General features: G+C 45.7%; 1 protein-coding gene and 1 non-coding gene across 9 annotated transcripts in view; both read left to right on the forward strand.

Annotated features, from left to right (window-relative positions):
* Window positions 1–23,156, forward strand: part of OSBP2 (oxysterol binding protein 2) — a 319,886-nt gene that overhangs the window by 258,172 nt on the left and 38,558 nt on the right. For all 8 annotated transcript variants that reach the window (XM_038762589.1, XM_038762590.1, XM_038762597.1 and 5 more), the window contains one exon: window positions 15,553–15,745. In XM_038762589.1, coding sequence (XP_038618517.1) covers window positions 15,553–15,745 — 193 coding nt within the window. The remainder of the gene's footprint in view (window positions 1–15,552; window positions 15,746–23,156) is intronic.
* On the forward strand, window positions 2,553–2,659 carry LOC119943106. The gene has a single exon (XR_005455586.1). It is a non-coding gene; the product is annotated as a U6 spliceosomal RNA (small nuclear RNA).

Consider the following 23,156-nt stretch of genomic DNA (forward strand, 5'->3'; position numbering starts at 1 on the left):
CAAGTACTGCGTCCAACTTGATTTGTTTGTTTCTACCCCATTGCTTAGTACAGTGCCTAGCACGTAGTAAGTGCTTAACAAATATCATCATTATTATTAGTACGGTGCCTGGCACATAGTAAGCACTTAACAAATACCATAATTATTAATAATCATGGTATTTTTTTAAGTACTTACTATATACTAACCACCATGCTAAGCCCTGAGGCAGATACAATAAAATCAGATAAAGGCACGGCCCAATATGGCAGTCTAAGCAGGAGGGATTTAAGGGTCGTCTTATTCCCTCCTACTGAAAAAGAAGTTGAACACTTGTGGACTCATTTATGCCTCCAGTTAAGCACTCCAGCCAGATAACCTGTCTCCTGCAGATTTAAGAAGCTGCAGGCAAATTCTTTGACAAACACGTCTTTTTCCAAAGACTGAGCATCTTACTAGAAGTCATTGATAAAAACCAGTATGATTTGGGAATGCCAGGAATAGCCCACCACCCTAGCTGGGAGTTCCTTCACTCTTCAACAAAGTGCCGATAACATGTTTCAACAGAAAGCCCCAGTGAGGGGGACGGTAATGATTCTTTCCTTCTGACAGATGGGGAGGGCCGTTTGCCAGGGAGACACTCAAGTGGCTCCAGTTGTTTAATATAAATGGGATTTGTGCGTCACGGAAAAGGATTAGTGCATTCCCTCTGCTCGGCAAGCAAACGGCGTTAGCCGAAACTTTTGGAACAGGCGACAGGTGTCTTAAAAAATGTCATCGACACACTAGTTCACGGGATGTTACCGTTGTCTAATACCTGCAGAGGCTGTAGTCGAGGTAATTTGGATGGAAATAGGATACCGTGAAGGCAAGAGCAAAACCAGTAATGTGAGCCCAAGCTTGCACTCTGGGCCGGACCTACGATCTCCCGAAAAGAATAACACTGGGGGTCACTTGGTGTGACTGCTTTGCTTTTCAGAGGTCCTGGAAAAAGAGAAATGATAGCGTAGTGGTTTTTAATTTTTTTGTACCCTCTGCACCAACCCCATACTGATGGGCGCTTTTGCTGAGGGTGTGATGCATGTGTTCTGCCAGCAACAAAACTCAGAGACCCGTGCTGCTCAGAGAAGCAGTATGGCTTAGTGGATAAAGCACAAGCCTGGGACAATAAATATGTACAACACGTATATATGTTTGTACATATTTATTACTCAATTAATTTATTTTACTTGTACATATCTATTCTATTTATTTTATTTTGTTAGTATGTTTGGTTTTGTTCTCTGTCTCCCCCTTTTAGACTGTGAGCCCACTGTTGGGTAGGGACTGTCTCTATATGTTGCCAACTTGTACTTCCCAAGCGCTTAGTACAGCGCTCTGCACACAGTAAGCGCTCAATAAATACGATTGATTGATTGATTGGGAGTCAGAAGGTCATGGGTTCTAATCCTGACTCTGCCACTTGTCTGCTGGGTGACTTTGGGCAAGTGATGATGATGATGATGATGATGTTGATGGCATTTATTAAGCACTTACTATATGCAAAGCACTGTTCTAAGCGCTGGGGGGGCTCACAGTCTTAATCCCCATTTTACAGATGAGGTAACTGAGGCACAGAGAAGTTAAGTGACTTGCCCAAAGTCACACAGCTGACAACTGGTGGAGCCGGGATTTGAACCCATGACCTCTGACTCCAAAGCCCGGGCTCTTTTCCCCTGAGCCACGCTGCTTCTCAAGTCGCTTCATTTCAGTACCTCAGTTACCTCATCTGTAAAATGGGGATTGAGACTGTGAAATCCACATGAGACAGGCATGGTGTCCAACCCTATTTGCTTATATCGTAGCCTTGACCCTCATTAATACGGGGTCCAGGGCCCCGTTAGCCTCTTAGCCTAGCCCCTCATTAAAAAAGGCTGCAGCCAGCTGCCAAGTTATTTGTTTATTTATTTATTTTATTTGTACATATCTATTCTATTTATTTTATTTTGTTAGTATGTTTGGTTTTGTTCTCTGTCTCCCCCTTTTAGACTGTGAGCCCACTGTTGGGTAGGAACTGTCTCTATATGTTGCCAATTTGTACTTCCCAAGCGCTTAGTACAGTGCTCTGCACATAGTAAGCGCTCAATAAATACGATTGATGATGGTGATGATGCAGTGCCGCTGGATAGGGGGTGGTGGGGAGGGACAGGGAGGGGACTCCCATCTTCTCCCAGAACCTCCCCCTCCCCTTGGGGGGGCTTCTGTGCTCACACAGCTATTTCCTAGGAGGGGGAAACTGAGTCAGGGCCTGGGAGATCAGTAGCTGGGGACACCAGGAGCTGGGGGAGCCGGGGGAAAGAGCACAGGCTAGGGAGTCAGAGGACTTGGGTTCTAATCCCGGCTCCGCCACTTGTCTGCTCTGTGCCCTTGGGCAAGTCACTTACCTTCTCTGCCAAGGAGCAGAGCAGCAGCAGCCGAAACTGCAAGACTGCCTCCTGCAGCCAGTCTCCCTCAGCTGGCATGGTGGATAGAGGCCACACCTGGGAGTCAGAAGGTCGTGGGTTCTAATCTCGGCTCCACCATTTGTCTGCTCTGTGACCTTGGACACAGCACATATACTAAAATTGGAGCGATACAGAGAAGATTAGCATGGCCCCTGCGCAAGGATGACACGCAAATTCGTGAAGCATTCCATATTTTTCTGGAATGCCCTCCCTCCCCACATCCGCCAAGCTAGCTCTCTTCCTCCCTTCAAGGCCCTACTGAAAGCTCACCTCCTCCAGGAGGCCTTCCCAGACTGAGCCCCCTCCTTCCTCTCCCCCTACTCTCCCTCTCCATCCCCCCGGCCTTACCTCCTTCCCTTCCACACAGCACCTGTATATATGTTTATATGTTTGTACATATTTATTACTCTACTTATTTTACTTGTACATATCTATTTATTTTATTTTGTTAATATGTTTGGTTTTGTTCTCTGTCTCCCCCTTCTAGACTGTGAGCCCACTGTTGGGTAGGGACCGTCTCTATATGTTGCCAACTTGTACTTCCCAAGCGCTTAGTACAGTGCTCTGCACACAGTAAGCGCTCAATAAATACGATTGATTGATTGATTGAAATCACTTCTCTGGGCCTCAGTTACCTCATTTGTAAAATGGAGATTAAGACTGTGAGCCCCACGTGGGGCAGGGACTGTGTCCAACCTGATTTGCTTGTATCTACCCCAGTGCTTAGTTTAGCGCCTGGCACATAGTAAGCACTTAACAAATACCACAATTATTATTATTTGGGCCTCCGCAAGAAGCGGCGCACCGGGGGCAGCTTGTGCCAACCACAGTGGGAGCCATTGCCCAGCTCTCTCGCCCGCTGCCACTCCTCACCCGTGGCTCCAGTCCCCTCGGGGGGTCCCCAGGCTGCTGGAGGGAAGGAGGCCCTGATGGAAGGGCGGGTTCGAGGAGGGGTGACGAGTGGGGCTCCACCGGCTGAAACTTCAAACCACAGGATGGTTTGTAAACTAGGCCGACAGTCCCAGAGCTGAATGATCTCTGGAGATCATTTCCCCCTTTTAGACTGTGAGCCCACTGTTGGGTAGGGACTGTCTCTATATGTTGCCAACTTGTACTTCCCAAGTGCTTAGTACAGTGCTCTGCACTCAGTAAGCGCTCAATAAATACGATTGATTGATTGATTGATTGATTGGAGTCCTGCAGTGTCCCCAGGTCTAAATGGGGAGTGTCTCCTCTGAGCCACCTGACGGCCCCCCAACCTCCAGGCAGTGAAGAGAGAGGATCCGGCCTAGGGCCTGGCCGTTCTGCCTTTCACCAGAATGGCATCCTTGCGCACTGCAGTTGATTCCCTACTGGCTCCTAAATAGAAGATTATTGAACGACAGAGTCAAGCCGCTGGTTGTGTGGTTTAAGAAGAGGGTTCCCGAAGAGCATTACAGGGACTGCCAGAGGCCTTCCCAGACTGAGCCCCTTCCCTCCTCTCCCCCTGGTCCCCCTCTCCATCCCCCCATCTTACCTCCTTCGCTTCCCCACAGCACCTGTATATATGTATATGTTTGTACATATTTATTACTCTATTTATTTATTTATTTATTTTACTTGTACATATCTATTCTATTTATTTTATTTTGTTAGTATGTTTGGTTCTGTTCTCTGTCTCCCCCTTTTAGACTGTGAGCCCACTGTTGGGCAGGGACTGTCTCTATATGTTGCCAATTTGTACTTCCCAAGCGCTTAGTACAGTGCTCTGCACACAGTAAGCACTCAATAAATACGATTGATGATGATGATGATAAGTCTCTCTGGCTTCCCAAGCGCTTAGTACAGTGCTCTGCACACAGTAAGCGCTCAATAAATGCGATTGATGATGATGATGACTGTGGCTTGTATGGAAGGCCACCGGCTCAGTTCCGTTCCATAGCCAGGGTCTCCGATGTGAACGCCTTAGTGTCAAGTCGGGAAAAGGGGGATATTGGATTTTAAGACAGAATTGAGAACCGCTCCGGGCTCTGCCTAGGGCAAAGGATAGCCATCTGGGGAGCCTGAGTTTTCCTTTGGGCTGGGCAAAAGTCTTTTTAGTCACTCAGGCTTGTGGATAATATTGTCTGTCTGTGGGGTCACCTTTGAACTGTGTCTCATTAGTAACTCATCCATCTCTGACCCATCTCTCTTCCTCACCTTTCCCCCTGCCTAGAGTGCCCTCTTCTTGGCTGTACTAAACCAGGCCCCTCGCTCCTCCAGAGCCCACCTAAAAACTCAATCAATCAATCAATCAATCAATCATATTTATTGAGCGCTTACTGTGTGCAGAGCACTGTACTAAGCGCTTGGGAAGTACAAGTTGGCAACATATAGAGACAGTCCCTACCCAACAGTGGGCTCACAGTCTAAAAGGGGGAAACCTCCAACTCCCAACCTCCAAGATGCAGTCTCCGATTGCTCCTTCTCAGTGTCCTTTGCTGGCTCTTCTGCCTCTCCCCCTACTTTAACTGTCAGTATCCCACAGGACTCTGTTTTGAATGCCCTAGTCTTCTCACCTTGCACTCAATCTCTCAGGGAGCTCATCCACTCACAAAACTTCAACTGGTATCTCTATACAGAGACTAATTAGTGATGATTTGGTATTCGTTAAGCACTTTGTTCATTTCCTGAACAAGCAGTGAGCAGGGAAAGTATCGAGCATGGGCCTAGGAATCAGAGGGTCTGGGTTCTAATTCAGGCTCCATCCCTTGCCTGCTGTGTGACCTTGGAAAAGTCACTTAATTTCTCTGTGCCTGTTACCTTATCTGTAAAATGGGGATTAAATCCTATTCCCTCCTACTTAGACTTTAAGCCCATATGCGACAGGGACTGTGTCCAACCTGATTATCTTGTGTCTACCCCCAGTGCTTAGTACAGTGTCTGGCACATGGGTGCTTAACAAATACCAGTACAAAAAAATTTTAAACTGCAGGTCTTCTAATTGGTGCTCCAGGTCTGGGGCTACATACACCTGAACTGCCCTCAAAAAAATAAAATACAAAAAAAAATAAAAAAATAAAATAAAAATTACAAAGGCACTGATGTAGTCTGCTATCTAGGGACAGGGGGTAATGATGCCACTGCCGTTTTGAGTGGAAGCCAGAGAACAAACCCTTCACCCTTCAGGTGACCCTTGAAGGTATTTCCTGTCTTCCGAGTCCATGGCTTTCACCCGAAGAATCACCGACCTATTGCAAGTTGAGAATTCAGGCAAGAGTACTCAATAAATAATGAAACTAGAAGAAGGGAGCTCACTGTTTGAAGATAAAATTGCATTTTCTCAGACTCCCAAACCTCAATTCACCATGTGGAGGAAAAAAGAGGGTCAATGAATGAAGCTTTGGGGGTTGAGTTGGGCTTGCTTCTCAGGACTTCAAATAGGTGGATTTAGATGATTCTTAAAAGACTTGTCTGCAAGATGTATGACAGTTGGGCATTTGGCTGAGGATTTTTGTAGGAATGAATAAAGATGTGCCAGTCAGTGCTGTCATTTTTCAACTAGAAAGAACTTCAAACTTGAAAATAGAGAGTTGCCCCCCCCCAAAAAAAACACAAAGCATAGCAAGTAATTTATAAGAGCCGTGGCATTTATTAATGTCCGTATTAGCTCCAGGGATGTGGAGCAAAACAGAAGTTGTGCTTTAATCTAGAGAACCAGCTTAAGATTTCTCATTTCCATTTTAGAGCATGGAATCAATATAATCTACTCGCAAACTCTTTCCTCCCCTTGGGATAAACACAGAAAGGAGAATGCAAAGAAAAAGTATGCAGTGCCGCATACTGAATATAGGAACAAGCACCATCCTTGTTTAGTAGTCAGGAAATTGAGCTCTGCAAAAGAAATGGTCTTTTGCTTAACTAACTTTGGTTCCTTTCTTTTATTTTATGGTGCTTGTTAAGCACTTACTACGTGTCAGGCACTGTACTAAGCGCTGGGGTAGATAGAGCTAATGAGGTTGGACCCAGTGCCTGGCCCATATAGGGCTCACGGTCTTAACCCCCATTTTAAAGATGAGGCACAGTGAAGTGAAGTGACTTGTCCCGGATCACACAGCGGAAAAGTGACAGAGCCGGGATTAGAACCCAGGTCCTTCGGACTCCCAGACCACCCTGCTTCTCTAATACGTAATACTGAGCACCTAATTTTTGCCTACTGGCGAAAAGTTGTGATTTTGAGGCCTTGGATTTCTTCCTTCACTCGAACTGTTTTCTCATTCATTATCTGAGTGATATTCACTTTTGAGTTCAAGCTGTCAGATTTAAGGAATAATCCTGACATCCTCTCACTCTAATACACTCCAAGGATCCTCTGAATAATACTCCTTAGGTCTAGTATTTATTGAGAAGCAACATGGCCTAGTGACAACAGCATGGGCTTGGGAGTCAAAGGTCGTGGGTTTTAATCCCGGCTCCATCACTTGTCTGATGTTTGACCTGGGCAAGTCACTTAACTTCTCTGTGCCTCAGTTACCTCATCTGTAAAATGGGGATTGAGACTGTGAGCCCCACTTGGGGCTACCTGATTACCTTGTATCTACCCCAGTGCTTAGAACAGTGCTTGGCACTTAGTAAGCGCTTAACAAATACCATAATTATTATTATTATTACAGCTCTGGCTTTGTTAAGCAAATGTGCATTCCTTGAGAAGTTCACCAAGATCCTTAGGCTGCTTTAAAATGGTGTGATCAATCATCAGAGTAGAACAGTACACTAGGCTGTCATCGCAGGGAATGTGTTTACCAACTCTGTTGTATTATAGTCTCCCAAGTGTTTAATATAGTGCTTTGCACACAGTAAACATTCCATAAATACCGCTGCTGATGACGATGATGATGATGATGTCATAGCCCAATCTTGTTCAACCTATTCTAAGTTGCCATGCTGGAAGAGAAAGACAATGAAAGTTTCTTAACGGAGCCAGGATACCTTTCTGATCCATTGGGAAACTCTTCTAATTCAGAAGGCTTTGAGCGTAATCAAGTCTTTTTATGCAGTGGTACCTGTTGAGTGCTTACAATGTGCCAGGCAGTGTACTAAGTGCTTGGTAATCAGGCTAAAACAAGGTATTTTTTTTTTATAATGTCCCACCATGAGACATAGATCGGGAAAAATGGAACACAGATCTCAAGGTAATCAGGTCGGACACAGTCTTTGTCCCACACGGGGCTCACAGGGAGGGATGGATTTAATCCCCATATTACAGATGAAGTGACCAAAGCTCAGAGAACCTAAGTGACTTGCCACTTGACATGTGGCAGAGCCGGGAACAGAACTCAGGTCCTTCTGACCCCCAGGCCTGTGCTCTATCCACTAAGCCATGCTGCTTCGCTTGGATTTGCACTTGGATTTGGCACCCCTTATTCACCCCTTCCTCAACCCCACGGCACTTAGGTACATATCTGGAATGTATTTATTTCTATTAATGTCTGTCTCCCCTTTAGACTCTAAGCCCGCTGTGTGCAGGGAACATGTCTACCAACTCTGTTATATCGTATTCTCCCAAGCACTTAGTACGGTGCTCTGCATGCAATATGTGCTCAATAAATATGATTGATTGATAGCAGAGCACCATACTAAGTGCTTGGGAGAGTACAAGAGACGTAGCGTGGCTCAGTGGAAAGAGCACGGGCTTGGAGTCAGAGGCCATGTGTTCAAATTCCGGCTCCGCCAATTGTCAGCTGTGTGACTTTGGGCAAGTCACTTAGCTTCTCTGTGCCTCATTTACCTCATCTGTGAAATGGGGATTAAGATTGTGAACCCCATGTGGGACAACCTGATCGCCTCGTATCCCCCCGGCGCTTAGAACAGTGCTTTGCAAATAGTAAGCACTTAACAAATACCATCATTATTATGATCATCACAATATAACTGAGTTGATAGACACTTTCTCTGCCCACAACGAGCTTACAGTCTAGTGGAAAGATTTTGGGCCTAGGAGTCAGGGGATCCTGACTGGTTCTAATCCCAGCTCTCTTACTTGTCTGCTTTATGACCTTGGGCAAGTCATTTAACTTCTCTGTGCCTCAGTTATCTCATCTGTAAAACAGAGTTGAAAAACCGTGAACCCTATGTGGTTCAAGGACTGTGTCCAACCTGATTATCTTGTGCGTTCGTCTGCGCTCAGAACAGTGCCTGGCACAGTGTAAGCACTTAACAATGATACTTAAAAAAAATTCTCTACTGGACTACAATAGATGAGCAGGTGGTTGCCCTGGTAACCCCTGAGGTCCTCGATGCCCACCATACCCATCTATTTTCAGGATTCCTGATTAGCTTAATTTTGATCCACCATACAAAACGCCCAAGTGGTTTTTTGGTCAGAAACCTCCACCTCTTATGACATCACCCCAGCAAGCATTCCCTTACTTCTGGCTATTTAAGCCCTCCCTGACATTCTGGGGTGGGGTGAATCAGACTTTGGAGGGATTTGGGGACTTTTTTTTAATAATGTCTCACCATGAGACATAGATCGGGAAAAATGGAACAGTCACAGATTGCCTTGCAAGAGTCTGAATAGAGAAAATTCCACCTAACTGTGCCTAAATGGAGATTCCCAGGAGCAATCTCCTCTAGAGTTAATTAACAATTAGAAAAAATCTGGTGCTTCCCTTGGTTAGAGATCTTATACCCTAGTCTGCATCCCCTATGTTCATCAGACTGAGTTTCTCAATGACGTTTCTTGGTCATTTTCTATGCAAGCCAGGAGGAGCCATTTTCTAACCAGTCTTAAAGACCAAATTAATTGTGGCCTTACTTTCCCAGATGCAACTTTCCAGATATATTATTTTCAGAAGCATTCATCCTACCAAGACAGGAGCAACTGGTAATTCCTACATCATACTCGGTAGAGTTGCATTTTAATGGGGGTTTTTTGTGTGCACGTGGCATGTGCTTTGACTGAGGTGATGGAGCTCTCTAAGTAGATAATGAGATTTCCCCAAATGTGACGGTCACTATCATTACTTAACTACTGATTACTTGTCACTGTCATCCTGTCCTTTCATGCACACTGTTAACCCTGAGAAAACTGATTTGGTTACCCACACAGGAAAATCAATAGTTGAAAGTACTGGTGGTGCCAGGAAAGATGCCTGGGATTTTGAGAGACCCTCAAACCCATGATAATCATTCTGATATTTGTTAAGCGCTTACAGTGTGCCAGGCACTGTATTAAGCACTGGGGTGGATACAAGCAAATCAGTTTGGACACAGTCTTTGCCCCATGTGGGGCTCACAGTCTCAATCCCTATTTTACAGGTGAGGTCAATGAGACCCAGAGAAGTGAAATGACATGCCCTAGGCCACATGGCAGACAAGTGGTTGGGTCGGGATTAGAACCCATGACCTTCTGACTCCTAGACTCATGCTCTATACATTATGCCGTCCTGCTTTCCCACACAAGCACATAGTGTCTCCTGCCTCTTCCCTAGAGATCCCATATTTGACAGATGTGAGTTGGGGCTCATCTTTCATCGGGAAAGCTTATTTAGACTCTGAATTGTAAACTCTTTGTGGACAGGGGTCATGTCTACCAACTCGTATTGTATTCTCCCAAACATTTGGTAAAGTGCTCTACACCCAGTAAAAGCTCATTTTTTTAATGGCATTTGTTAAGCACTTAATATGTTCCAGGCACTCTAGCACTGGGGTAGAGACAAGCTAATTAGGTTGGACCCCGTCCGTGTCCCATATGGCGCTCACGGTGTTAATCCCCGTTTACTAAGCGAGGTAACTGAGGTCCTGAGAAGTCAAATGACTTGCCCAAGATCACACAGCAGACAAGTGAGGAGTCAGGATTAGAATAATAATAATAATAATAATAATAATAATAATAATAATAATGGCATTTAAGTGCTTACTATGTGCCAGGCACTCTAGTAAGTGCTGGGGTGGATACAAGCAAATCGGGTTGGACACAATCCCTGTCTCACGTGGGGTTCACAGTCTCAATCCCCATTTTACAGATGAGGTAACTGAGGCCCAATGAAGTGTCTTGCCCAAGGTCAAGCAGCAGGCAAGTGGCAGAGCCAGAATTAGAACCCAGGTCCTTCTGATTTACGGGCCTGTGCTCTATCCATTAGGCCACACTGCTTCCCAAGCAATATCATTGACTTATTGGAAGGTGTTTATAGTTCACTCTCGACCTTTGCTACTTTGTGCCTGAGGTCCTTATTCTTATGGTTAAAATAGTGGTGCTTTTATGTGTGTCTACGAGAGTGACAGAGAGTGTCTGCAAAGTCAAAAATATGAAATAGTTGGAACTGTAATAGGCTATATTAACCTCCCTGACCAACCTTTTGTGATTTCTGAATTTCAAGTAATCACCCTAATGAAATGAAAAGGCCACTTCTGAAAAAATACCAGCGTCATCTAGGAGAGAAATAATGCCAGAGTAAAAGTCTGATGAAGTGCTCAGATTCTAAAAATAAAGAAATCCATTGATTGCCTACAGACATGGTACATGCCATCCAGAAAGGCAGGGTGAATATTGAGAATGTGCTATGTTTGCTAATGTGTGGAAAAGGAAAAGATCTCTTGCATATCTCCTCAATAGTGAATCTAACCAGTAGCTGGAAGCAGGGCTTCCTCCCCAGCTCCCAAGAGAATTTGCTTAGCCAAATTAAATCCAGTTGCCTTTGTTAAGCAAAGAGTGGTGTCATGTGAAAAATGTCTGAAAGGTGGAATGAAAGGAGGTTGGTGCAGGGCAAGAGGGAAGCAGTGTGATCTAGTAGATAGCACACACAGGTCTTAACTTCTCTGGGCCCCAGTTATCTCATCTATAAAATGTGGACTAAATCCCCCTCCCACCAATTTAGACTGTGACCCCCATGTCGGACAGGGACTGTTCAACCCAATAATCTCGTATCTACCCAAGTGCTTAGAACAGTGCTTGACATGTAATAAGTACTTATTATTATTATTATTATTATTAAGTGCCATCGAGTCATTTCCAGCTCATAGTGACTCCATGGAGATGCTTTCTCCAGAACGTCCTGTCTTCTGCCATAATCTGCAACCTTTCTAATCGTTCTTCCGTTATCGTTATTATGGTCTTTATCCATCTAGCTGCCGGCCTGCCTCTTCCACGTTTTCCCCGGACTTTTCCTAGCATTAGTGTCTTCTCCAGAGAATTAGTCCTCCTGAATTATGTGTCCAAAATATGCTACTCTAAGTCGAGTCATTTGGCCTTCCAAAGACCACTTTGGTTTAATTTGCTCTAAAATCCATTTGTTTCTCTTTCGAGCAGTCCATGGTATTCGCAAAAGCCTTCTCCAACACCACATTTCAAAAGAATCGATGTTCTTTCTATCCTGTTTTTTTCTGTCCAGCTACTTAACAGATACTGTAAAAAAAAAAAAAAAAAAAAAAAAAAAGGAGCCAGGCAAGGAATGTGTCTGTGAAATCCTGTAGGTACCGAGATTGATTTTATTTCACATCCCACTATTCTGAAAAGGGAGGGGCAGCTCTGACATATCACCAATGGTATCACATTGGCCAAAGTAATGAACACCTCAGGGAATCGGAGAGTACACAAGTGAATTGTAAAGAGGTCAGAAAAATATCTGATCGGAGGTAATTCCTGAAAAAATCAAATTCAAGCATCTGATGAAAAAATCACTGCTATGTTACTCCTTTTTCGTGTGCTGAGAAATGTGGGAAAGAAGGATGTTGTAAGAAGTGTGTCCACTGAAACTCTCCGGACTAGCAGGCGTTATAGTGGCACATGACATCACTTGTATTTGCCAAGTCGCAATGTAACGCGATGATGTCATAGGCGCCGATATGCGAAAGCATGCCCAAATCTAGAGTGTTTCTCCTGGGGGATCCTTGACCCTCCTAGCCCCAAGGTCGCAGAGCAGATGAGTGGTGGAGTCGGAATTAGAACCCAGGTCCTAGTCCCTTCCCAGCTCCCGGCTAACGCAGGCACTGCATCTGAGCCCCGGTACTCAGCAGCAGGAACCCAAGCAGAGGGAGACTCAGCCCTGAAAATGAAAATAGCAGGCATCAACACGTCCACTGCCAGATCCATTCTGGAAGAGGGACAGACCAGCCGAAAACCCGACTATCCAGAGATAAAAATGGGCAGATGGCCACCCTAGTTAATCATATTTGTTAAGTGCTTACTATATGTCAGGCACTGTACTAAGTACTTAGAACTAAGTACTAAGGTGGATTCAAACAAATCGGGTTGGACACAGTCCCTGTCCCACGTAGGGCTCACAGTCTCAATCCCCATTTTACAGATGAATTAGCTGAGGCCCAGAGAAGTGAGCTGACTCGCCCGAGATCACACAGCAGATAAGTGGTGAAGCTGAGATTAGAATCCATGACCTTCAGGCTCCCAATCCCGTGCTTTATCCACTACACCGTGCTGCATCTATATAGGGTTAATTGGGAACAGCAAAGTAAATAGAAGCGGATAGTAGGGTAAGTCTATTTAACAGGGAAGTTTGAAGTTTGGGGTGAGGAGGACCCTATTGGTAAACTATTTGGGGTGCCGGGATCGTATAGACCAGTTCTATTGTACTCCCCCAAAAGTTCTATATGGTGCTTCGCCCACAGTAGGTGCTCAATTATTATTATTGTTATCGTTATTATCATTATTATTATTATGGTATTTGTTAAGCACTGTTCTAAGCACTGGGGTAGTTACAGGGTAATCAGGTTGTGCCACTGGGGCTCACAATCTTAGAAGCCATTTTACAGATGAGGTAACTAAGGCGCAGAAAAGAGAAGTGCCTTACCCAAGGTCACACAGCAGACAAGTAGCAGAGCCGGAATTAGAACCCACGTCCTCTGACTCCCAAGCCTGTGCTCTTTCCATTAAGCCACGCTGCTTGTCTATAAACTCAGTACTCCAACAATTACTATTGATTGATTGACTGTTGTTCATTACAGGCTCCTCACTACCGAATGGCTGAGCTCCACCAGTATCACTGGCTTCATTCATTCAATCGTATCTGTGTGCAGAGCACTGTACTAAGCGCTTAGCTTCACAGCTTGAGAGCCCCGGCCTGGGAGTTAGAGGACGAGGGCTCTAACTCCGACTCCGCCACTTGCCTGCTTAGTGACCTTGGGCAAATCACTTCCCTTCCCTGGGCCTCAGTTCCCTCATCTGCAAAGTGGGGATTCAATAGCTGTTCTCCCTTCTACTTAGACTGTGAGCCCCACGTGGCACCCGATGATCTTGTGTTTACCCCAATACTTAGGACAATGCTTGGCACATAGTAAGGGCTTAACAGATATTATTATTATTATTGTTATTATTAGAGAGGAAGTAGAAGGTAAGGGATAAATGGGAGATGGAGAAGTGTTCATTCATTCAATCGTATTTATTGAGTGCTTACTGTGCGCAGAGCACTGTACTAAGCGCTTGGTAAGTACAAGTTGGCAACATATAGAGACGGTCCCTACCCAACAGCGGGCTCACAGTCTAGATGATAAATTGTGAGGTCCCCCAAGGATTCAGTTTTGTTTTACATCTTCCTAAATCACCTGGAAGTGGAAGTTTGCGATGAACTCTCCAAGTGTGCAGGTAACCATAAGCTCTCCCAGGTGGTGAAATGCCATATAGATGGGGATGAACTCCGGGAAATCCTCCTAAAGACGAGCGAGTGGGCAGAAAGATGGTGAATGAGTTTCAGGGTGAGCAAAGGCAAGGTAACACACCCCAGGGAACCCATCCAAGCTACATCTCTCTGAGATGAAGGCTTCATAGCAGTCAGACACAGCTCAGGAAAGTAATTTTGGAGGCCCTGTCTATGTGGAGGTAGCCCGAAAGGCCAGAAAAATGTTGGCCATCATCAGAAAGAGCAGAGAAAACAGAATTAAAGACCGAGTTTTGCAACAAGAGAAACAGAGCACAGGCCTGGGAATCAGAAAGGCCTGGGTTCTAATCCCGGCTTCATCACTTGTCTGCTGTGGGACCTTGGGCAAGTCATTTAACTTCTCTGGGCCTCAGTTTTCCTGTTCTTCGTGTTTAGACTGTGAGCCCCATGGGGGACATAGACTGTGTCCAACCTGAATAGGTTGCATCTATTCCAGCTCTTAGTACAGTGCCTGGCACGTAGTAACTGCTTAACAAATACTATAAAAAAATGCTATGAAACAGTCTCCCAGCTACACCTGGGTGCCATGTGCAGTCTGGTCACTGCGTATTAAGAAGGGCAAGCTAGAGCTGAAGAAGCCCCAGAGAAGGAGCAAATTGGGGCTGGAGCAAGGCAATTTTTCTGAATAATGATAATAATAATAATAATTGCAGTGTTTGTTAAGCCCTCACTGTGTGCTGGGCACTGTATTAAACACTGTGGTGAATACAAGCAAATTGGATTGGAAGCAGTCCCTGTCCCATGTAGAGTTCACGTCTCAATCCCCATTTTACAGATGAGATAACTGAGGCCCAGAAAAGTGAAGTGATATCCCCAAAGCCACACAGCAGACAAATAGTGGAGCCGGGATTAGAACCCATGACTCTTCCTTGATAGTAACTAGACAAGGTGCTTGTGAGTCTTTGTTTGAGTTGCAGCTGGTCCACCTCAATTGCTCTGAGCCCATTGAACTCCAGTGATCAAAATGGTGGCATTTCTTGCATGACCACAGCAGCTTGGAAGCGAGCTCATCCCAGGGCATTTGGGTGGCAAATCAGCCAGTCTACTACCGTGAACCTCTGTGGCACCAAAGACCCAAAGGACCTCCCTCCACCCCGGCAAAATGCAGGAAGCCCCTCTCCCAACTCCCACCGCTCCTGGCAGTTTTGCCTTGTGGATAAAGCCCAGGCCTCAGAGTCACAAAGTCATAGATTCTAACCCCGGCTCCACCACCTGTCTGCTATGTGACCTTGGTCAAGTCACTTCCTTTCTCTGTGCCTCATCTGTAAATCAGGGATTTAAACCGTGAGCCCCACGCGGGACGGGGACTCTACCCAACCCGATTTACTTGTATCTACCCCGACATTTAGTACAGCTCCTGGCACGTAGTAAGCGCTTAACCAACGCCACAATTATTTATCATTATTATTGGCGATTCCCCTTTGGGCCGGTCTAACGTGAATGTCCCTTGCTCCCGTCAGGCTTGCCGGGATTTCTTGGAGTTAGCGGAACTGCACAATCGGAAATGGCAGCGAGCCCTCCAGTATGAGCGGGAGCAGAGGAACCGCCTGGAAGAGACTATTGAGCAATTAGCTAAACAGCACAACAGCTTGGAGCGAGCTTGCCGAGGGACTCCTTGTCTGTCCACCACGTCTTCGGGGACCATCTCCAAGGGTGAGTGTCCTTTTCCCCGAGATCCAGGGCGGGAAAAGTTGCTAAACCAGGAGGTAATGGGGTCTAGGTTCTCGCCCTCGGCCTGCACTGATATCTTGTCTGAGACAGGTGCTCTGCTCAGGCGTGACCTCGGTGCTATAGGTGCCAAGAGGGTGCTTATGGGGGCCTTATTAATTCATTCAATTGTATTTACTGAGCGCTTACTGTGTGCAGAGCACTGTACAAGTTGGCAACATATAGAGACGGTCCCTACCCAACAACGGGCTCACAGTCTAGAATAATAATGATGGCATTTATTAAGTGCTTACTATGTGCAAAGCACTGTTCTAAGCACTGGGGAGGTTACAAGGTGATCAGGTTGTCCCACGGGGGGGCTCACAGTTTTAATCCCCATTTTACAGTTGAGGTAACTGAGGCACAGAGAAGTGAAGTGACTTGCCTAAAGTCACCCAGCTGACAATTGGTGCGGCTGGGATTTGAACCCATGACCTCTGACCCCAAAATCCGTGCCTTATGGGATTGAGTAGCATGACCTAGCAGATAAACTACAGGCCTGGGAGTCCGAAGGACTTGGGTTCTAATACCACCTCCGCCACTTGTCTGTTGTGTGACCTTGAGCAAGTCACTTCACTTTTGTGCCTCAGTTCCCTCGTTTGTAAAGTGGGATTGAGACTGGGAGCGCTATGTGGGATAGTGACTGTGTCCAACCCAATTACCTTGTATCTACCCCAGCACTTAGTACAGTGCCTGGCACATAGTAAGCGCTTAACAAATACCATAATTATTATTATTATTTTTTTATTATTATTATCCTAGCGTGACCTTAAAGCTGGCAGTTGTCACAAACGAAAGCCACCATTAATTCTGAGACCCCGTCATTCTGTTGTGGGGAAAACTAGCAGACGGAAGGAAATCTTTGATTTACTCTAGACTGTCAGCTCATTGTGGGCAGGGAACATGTCTAACAACTCTGTTATATTATACTCTCCCAAGTGCTTAGTACAGTGTTTCTGCTTCCCCACAGCACCTGTATATATGTATCTATGTTTGTACATATTTATTACTCTATTTATTTATTTATTTATTTATTTTACTTGTACATATCTATTCTATTTATTTTATTTTGTTAGTATGTTTGGTTTTGTTCTCTGTCTCCCCCTTTTAGACTGTGAGCCCACTGCTGGGTAGGAACTGTCTCTATATGTTACCAACTTGTACTTCCCAAGCACTTAGTACAGTGCTGTGCACACAGTAAGCGCTCAATAAATACGATTGATGATGATGATGATGATTGATTGGGATATCCATTCATTCATATTTATTGAGCGCTTACTGCATGCAAGGCACTGTACTATGCTCTTGGGAGAGTACAACTTCACCAGCTGATAGCATAAAACAGGTCCATAAAATTTGGCAGTGCCCCTATGGATCTGAATTGGGTTGATAGCACTAACTCTGTACCATAAAAAATTAGAAATCCATCTTCCTAGTCTGGTTAAACTACGAGTACTGACATGGGGAAGCAGCGTGGCTCAGTGGAAAGAGCCCGGGCTTTGGACTCAGAGGTCATGGGTTCAAATTCCGACTCCGCCACTTGTCAGCTGTGTGACTTTGGGCAAGTCACTTAACTTCTCTGGGCCTCAGTTACCTCATCTGTAAAATGGAGATTAAGACTGTGAGCCCCCCGTGGGACAACCCGGTGACCTTGTAACCTCCCCAGCGCTTAGAACAGTGCTTTGCACATAGTAAGCACTTAATAAATGCCATTATTATTATTATTATTATTTACTGTGCCTTTGTTTCTTGTTAATGTTTGATCCGATTACTGTAATATCAATTACTAATTTAGGCAGCTATACCATAAGTAAGCAAAGCTGCTTTCATGAGCATGCTTTAAAAAAAAGGACAAAAAAGCACTCAAATATAGTAGTGCCATGGATTTATAAAGAGCCTTTATTCTGAAGAGTTCCAGGTGCCCATTACTTCCCTCTGGTAGAAAACAGGTCAGCTATCTCCATCCTCCTTTTCTATTGCTTAATAACAATAATAATAATAATGATAATTATGGTACTTGTTAAACACTTACCATGTGCCAAGCCCTGTTCTAAGCACTGGGGTAGATGCAAGTTAATCAGGTTGGACACAGTTCCTGGCCCACATGGAATTCAAACTTTTAATCCGCATTTTACAAATGAGGTCACTAAAGCCCAGAGAAGTTAAGGGACTTACCCAAGGTCACACAGCTGACCTGTGGCGGATCCAGATCAGTGCTCTATCCATTAAGCCACGCTGCTTCTTTCTTTGTGGGAGAGAGATGAGAATTGATCGGATCAAGTGTTCATCTTTGAATTTCTTCCTAACACTTCCCAGCACCAATAGAATCCTCACATTGTGGAACCATAGCTGTCACTTTAATATAGCCCATTTACATCACCTAATTCAGCTCCTCCAAAGCTTGATCTCTTGAAAAGAGCAATTTTAGCTATGTTCAATCAATCAATCAATCAATCGTATTGAGCGCTTACTGTGTGCAGAGCACTGTACTGAGCACTTAGGAAGTACAAGTTGGCAACATATAGAGACAGTCCCTACCCAACAGTGGGCTCACAGTCTAAAAGGGGGAGACAGAGAACAAAACCAAACATACTAACAAAATAAAATAAATAGAATAGATATGTACAAGTAAAATAAATAAATAAATAGAGTAATAAATATGTACAAACATATATACATATATACAGGTGCTGTGGGGAAGGGAAGGAGGTAAGATGAGGGGGATGGAGAGGGGGAGAGGAAGGAAGGGGCTCAGTCTGGAAAGGCCTGCTGGAGGAAGTGAGCTCTCAGTAGGGCCTTGAAGGGAGGAAGAGAGCTACCTTGGCGGATGGGCAGAGGGAGGGCATTCCAGGCCCGGGGGATGACGTGGGCCGGGGGTCGATGGCGGGACAGGCGAGAACGAGGCACGGTGAGGAGATTAGCGGCGGAGGAGCGGAGGGTGCGGGCTGGGCTGGAGAAGGAGAGAAGGGAGGGGAGGTAGGAGGGGGCAAGGTGATGGACAGCCTTGAAGCCCAGGGTGAGGAGGTTCTGCCTGATGCGCAGATTGATTGGTAGCCACTGGAGATTTTTGAGGAGGGGAGTAACATGCCCAGAGCCTTTCTGGACAGAGACAATCCGGGCAGCAGCGTGAAGTATGGATTGAAGTGGGGAGAGACATGAGGATGGGAGATCAGAGAGAAAGCTGTGTTGATTACCTGTCCCTTCTCTTCCAGCTGGCTCAGTGGAAAGAGCAGGGGCTTTGGAGTCAGAGGTCATGGGTTCAAATCCCAGCTCTGCCAATTGTCAGCTGTGTGACTTAACTTCTGTGCCTCAGTTACCTCATCTGTAAAATGAGGATTAAGACTGTGAGCCCCCCTGTGGGACAACCTGATCACCTTGTAACCTCCCCAGCGCTTAGAACAGTTCTTTGCACATAGTAAGCGCTTAATAAATGCAATCATTATTATTATTATTATTATTATTATTCTTCCAGGAAGCTCTAAGTGCTTTATGGGCTAACTTTCTCATTTCTCTGGAAAGCAGTAGGGACCGCTGAAGAATTCCCCTGTTCAGGAATTGGGGAACCTAAAGTAAAGCTAAAGTAGAATTATTGTACTTATTTAAGTGCTTACTATGTCCAAAGCATTGTTCTAAGCGCTGAGGTAGATACCAGTTAATCAGGTTGGACACGGACTCTGTCCCACCTGGGGCTCACACTCTTAATTCCCATTTTACAGATGAGATAACTGAGGCCCAGAGAAGTTAAGTAACTTGCTCAGGGTCACACAGCAGACATCTGGCGGAGTCAGGATTAGAACCCAGGTCCTTCCGATTCCCAGGCCTATGCTGTACTCACTAAGCCCCACTGCTGCTTTAATTGACTTCACCATTGGCTTTAAAGCAATCCACCACCTTGCTCCCTCCTACCTCACCTCACTTTTCTCCTTCTACAACCCAGCCTGCACACTTTGCTCCTCTAGTGCTAACCTTCTCACTGTGCCTCAGTCTCACCTATCTTGCCACCAACCCTTCACCCACATCCTACCTCTGGCCTGGAACGCCCTCTCTTCTCAAATCCGACAGACAATTACTCTCCCCCTCTTCAAAGCCTTATGGAAGGCCCATCTCCTCCAAGAGGCCTTCCCAGGTTAATCCCCACTTTTCCTCATCTCCCACTCCCTTCTGCAGTGCCCTGACTTGCTCCCTTTGCTCTTCCCCCGTTCGGGCCCCACAACGCTTATATATATATCTGTAATTTTATTTATTGTGTTGTTGACTGTAAGCTCACTGTGGGCAGAAAACGTGACTGTTTAATATTGCATTGTCCTCTCCCAAGAACGTTTTAAGTAAGTGCTCAGTAAATATGATTGAATGAAAGAGTGAATGGAGCCCAACCCCCCGGTCTCCCTGGGGTAACCCTGGCTGGTTTCCCCAAGGCGACGCCGACTCATCCCTTGTAACATTTACCGAGTATCCAAACTTCCCAAACTGTGCCTCAGGAGCTCATCTAAAATGGCTTGAAGAACATCAGCCAAGACAGTCGCTCCTCCCAGGATCAGGCCAGTGCTCCAAACCAGCAGGACCCCAACCCAGCCCGCCATTCCCTTTTCCCACAGACCCCTGGTTCTCTACTTTCATTAACCTGTCACAGTCCTCATTAGAGGAGGAAAAGTGACTTTGGCTGACGTTTGTGCCAGACTAATCAATCAATCGCGTTGGGCACTTATTGTGTGCAGAGCACTATACTAAGCATTTGGGAGAGTACAATATAATAAGATAACAGAGATGGTAGGCATGTTCCCTGCCCACAACAAGCTTACAGCCTTGACGGGGAGACAGACATTAATACAATGTAATTAGAGAAGCAGCATGACCTAAAGGATAGAGCACAGGCCTGAGGGGAGGACATGAGTCTAATCCCACCTCTGCCACTTACCTGCTGTGTGACCTTGGGCAACTACCTTAGCTTCTCTGTGCCTCAGTTACCTCATCTGTAAAATGGGGATTGAAACAGTGAGCCCTGTGTGGCACAGGGGCTGTGCCCAACCTAATTACCCAGCGCTTAGAACAGTGCCTAACACATGGTAAGCACCTAACAAAGGAGAAGCAGCGTGGCTCAGTGGAAAGAGCTCAGGCTTTGGAGTCAGAGGTCATGGGTTCAAATCCTGGCTCCGCCAACTGTCAGCTGTGTGACTTTGGGCAAGTCACTTCCCTTCTCTGTGCCTCAGTTACCTCAGCTGTAAAATGGAGATTAAGACTGTGAACCCCTTGTGGGACAACTTAATCACCTTGTAACTTCCCCAGCGCTTAGAACAGTGCTTTGCACATAGTAAGTGCTTAATAAATGCTCTTAAAAAAATACCATAATTATTATTATATAAATAATTACAGATATGCACATAAGTGCTGTGGATGAATAAAGGTTGCAAATCCCAGTGCAAGTGTGACACAGAAGGGAGTGGGACAATAGGAAACGAGGGCTTAGGAAAGGCCTCTTGGAGGAGATGGGCCTTCAATAAGATTTTGAAGGAGGGGAGAGAGTAATTGTCCATCGGATCTGAAGAGGGAGGGCATTCCAGGTGAGAGGCAGGATGTGGACGAGAGGTCAGCAGTGAGACAGATGAGACTGAAGTTCAGTGAACAGGTTGGCAATTCAGGAGCAAAGTATGCAGGTTGGGTTGTATTAGGAGAACTGTGAGGAAAAGTTGGAGGGAGGTCAGGTGGTTGAGTGCCAGATCACGTCGTTCTCCAGAAATCCCTTCCGATTGCTCCATTCAAATAACTTGCCTTCATTTCCTTATAGGGTAAATAGGCCCTAAACTGAAGTGTTGAATAGGCCCCAAATTGAATTGCCTGGTGGATAGAGCTGAGGACTGGGAGTCTGAAAGACCTAGTTTCTAATCTCGGCTTGGCCACGTATCTGCTGGGCAAGTCACTTCACTTCTCGGTACCTCAGTTACCACATCTATAAAATGGGGATTAAGACCGTAAGCCCCGTGGGGTACATGGACTGTGTCTAACCTGATTAGTTTTTATCTACCCAGCGCTTTGGTGCCTGTCGCTTAAAAAATACCATTAAAAAAAAAGACAATTGTAGGTGGGGTAGAAAGACCGAGGCAGAAACCTTTCATTCTGTTCTGGGCTAATGGAGAAGAGAAGCGAGGTCTTCCTTGGAATTCCCGTAACCGTGGCCGACAGTGGCAGCATCTTCGTACATAGTAAGCACTTAACAAATACCATCATTATTATTATTACTATGATCTCTGGGCTTGAGATACTGGCTTGCCAAATCCATGGCAAAATCTTGGTTTTAGGGGAAAAAGGGGGAAAAGGGGAAACATCCTTGCCTTCACTTTCTTCTCCAATTACAAGTCATGTAACTAGCACGGAGCTCCCCGAAGTATGTTTGGTTTTGTTCTCTGTCTCCCCCTTTTAGACTGTGAGCCCACTGTTGGGTAGGGACTGTCTCTATATGTTGCCAACTTGTACTTCCCAAGCGCTTAGTACAGTGCTGTGCACACAGTAAGCGCTCAATAAATACGATTGATTGATTGACTGATTGATTGAAATGTCCACATCGCCAACAAACAGCACTGGGGCAGGGGATAGGTCTTGCAGCTGAACTCAGGAAGGCAGGATTGAACAATCCCAGCTGTGGTCCAGACCTACACTACCACACTCTGGGTCCAGGATGCGCCTGGGCAGCGAGTACGGCAGCGAGTAAGCGCTTAGTACAGTGCTCTGCACACAGTAAGCGCTCAATAAATACGATTGAATGAACGAATGAGGACGGCCTCCCCGCTGGCAAAGCGATGCCAGTTTGCCTGTTAGCAAAGTCAAGCAGAAACAAACCTGGATTGGTTAAACCAGCAGGGAAAGAAGGCTTCAGTCAGGAGACTGACAAAGCCAGCCGTGCTTGAGGGCAGTGTTCCCTGTGTGGCTTACTGGGCCTTGGAGTCAGAAGGACATGAGTTCTAATTCTGGCTCCACCACAAGTCTGAAATGTGACCTTGGGCAAGTCACTTCACTCTCTGTGCCTCAGTTACCTCCTCTGTAAAATGGGGATAATAGTAATAATGGAATTTATTAAGCGCTTACTATGTGCAAAGCACTGTTCTAAGCGCTGGGGAGGTTACAAAGTGATCAGGTTGTCCCACGTGGGGCGGACAGTCTTAATCCCCGTTTTACAGACGAGGTAACTGAAGCCCAGAGAAGTGAAGTGACTTGCCCAAAGTCACACACCTGACAGTTGGCGGAGCCGGGATTTGAACCCATGACCTCTGACTCCAAAGGCCCTGCTCTTCCCACTGAGCCATGCTGCTTCTCTGTGTGAGCATGAGCCCCGTGTGGGACAGGGTCTGTGTCTAACCTGATAAAC

The sequence above is a fragment of the Tachyglossus aculeatus genome, chromosome 21 (assembly GCF_015852505.1).
Source record: "Tachyglossus aculeatus isolate mTacAcu1 chromosome 21, mTacAcu1.pri, whole genome shotgun sequence".
In the NCBI taxonomy this organism is placed as follows: domain Eukaryota; kingdom Metazoa; phylum Chordata; class Mammalia; order Monotremata; family Tachyglossidae; genus Tachyglossus; species Tachyglossus aculeatus.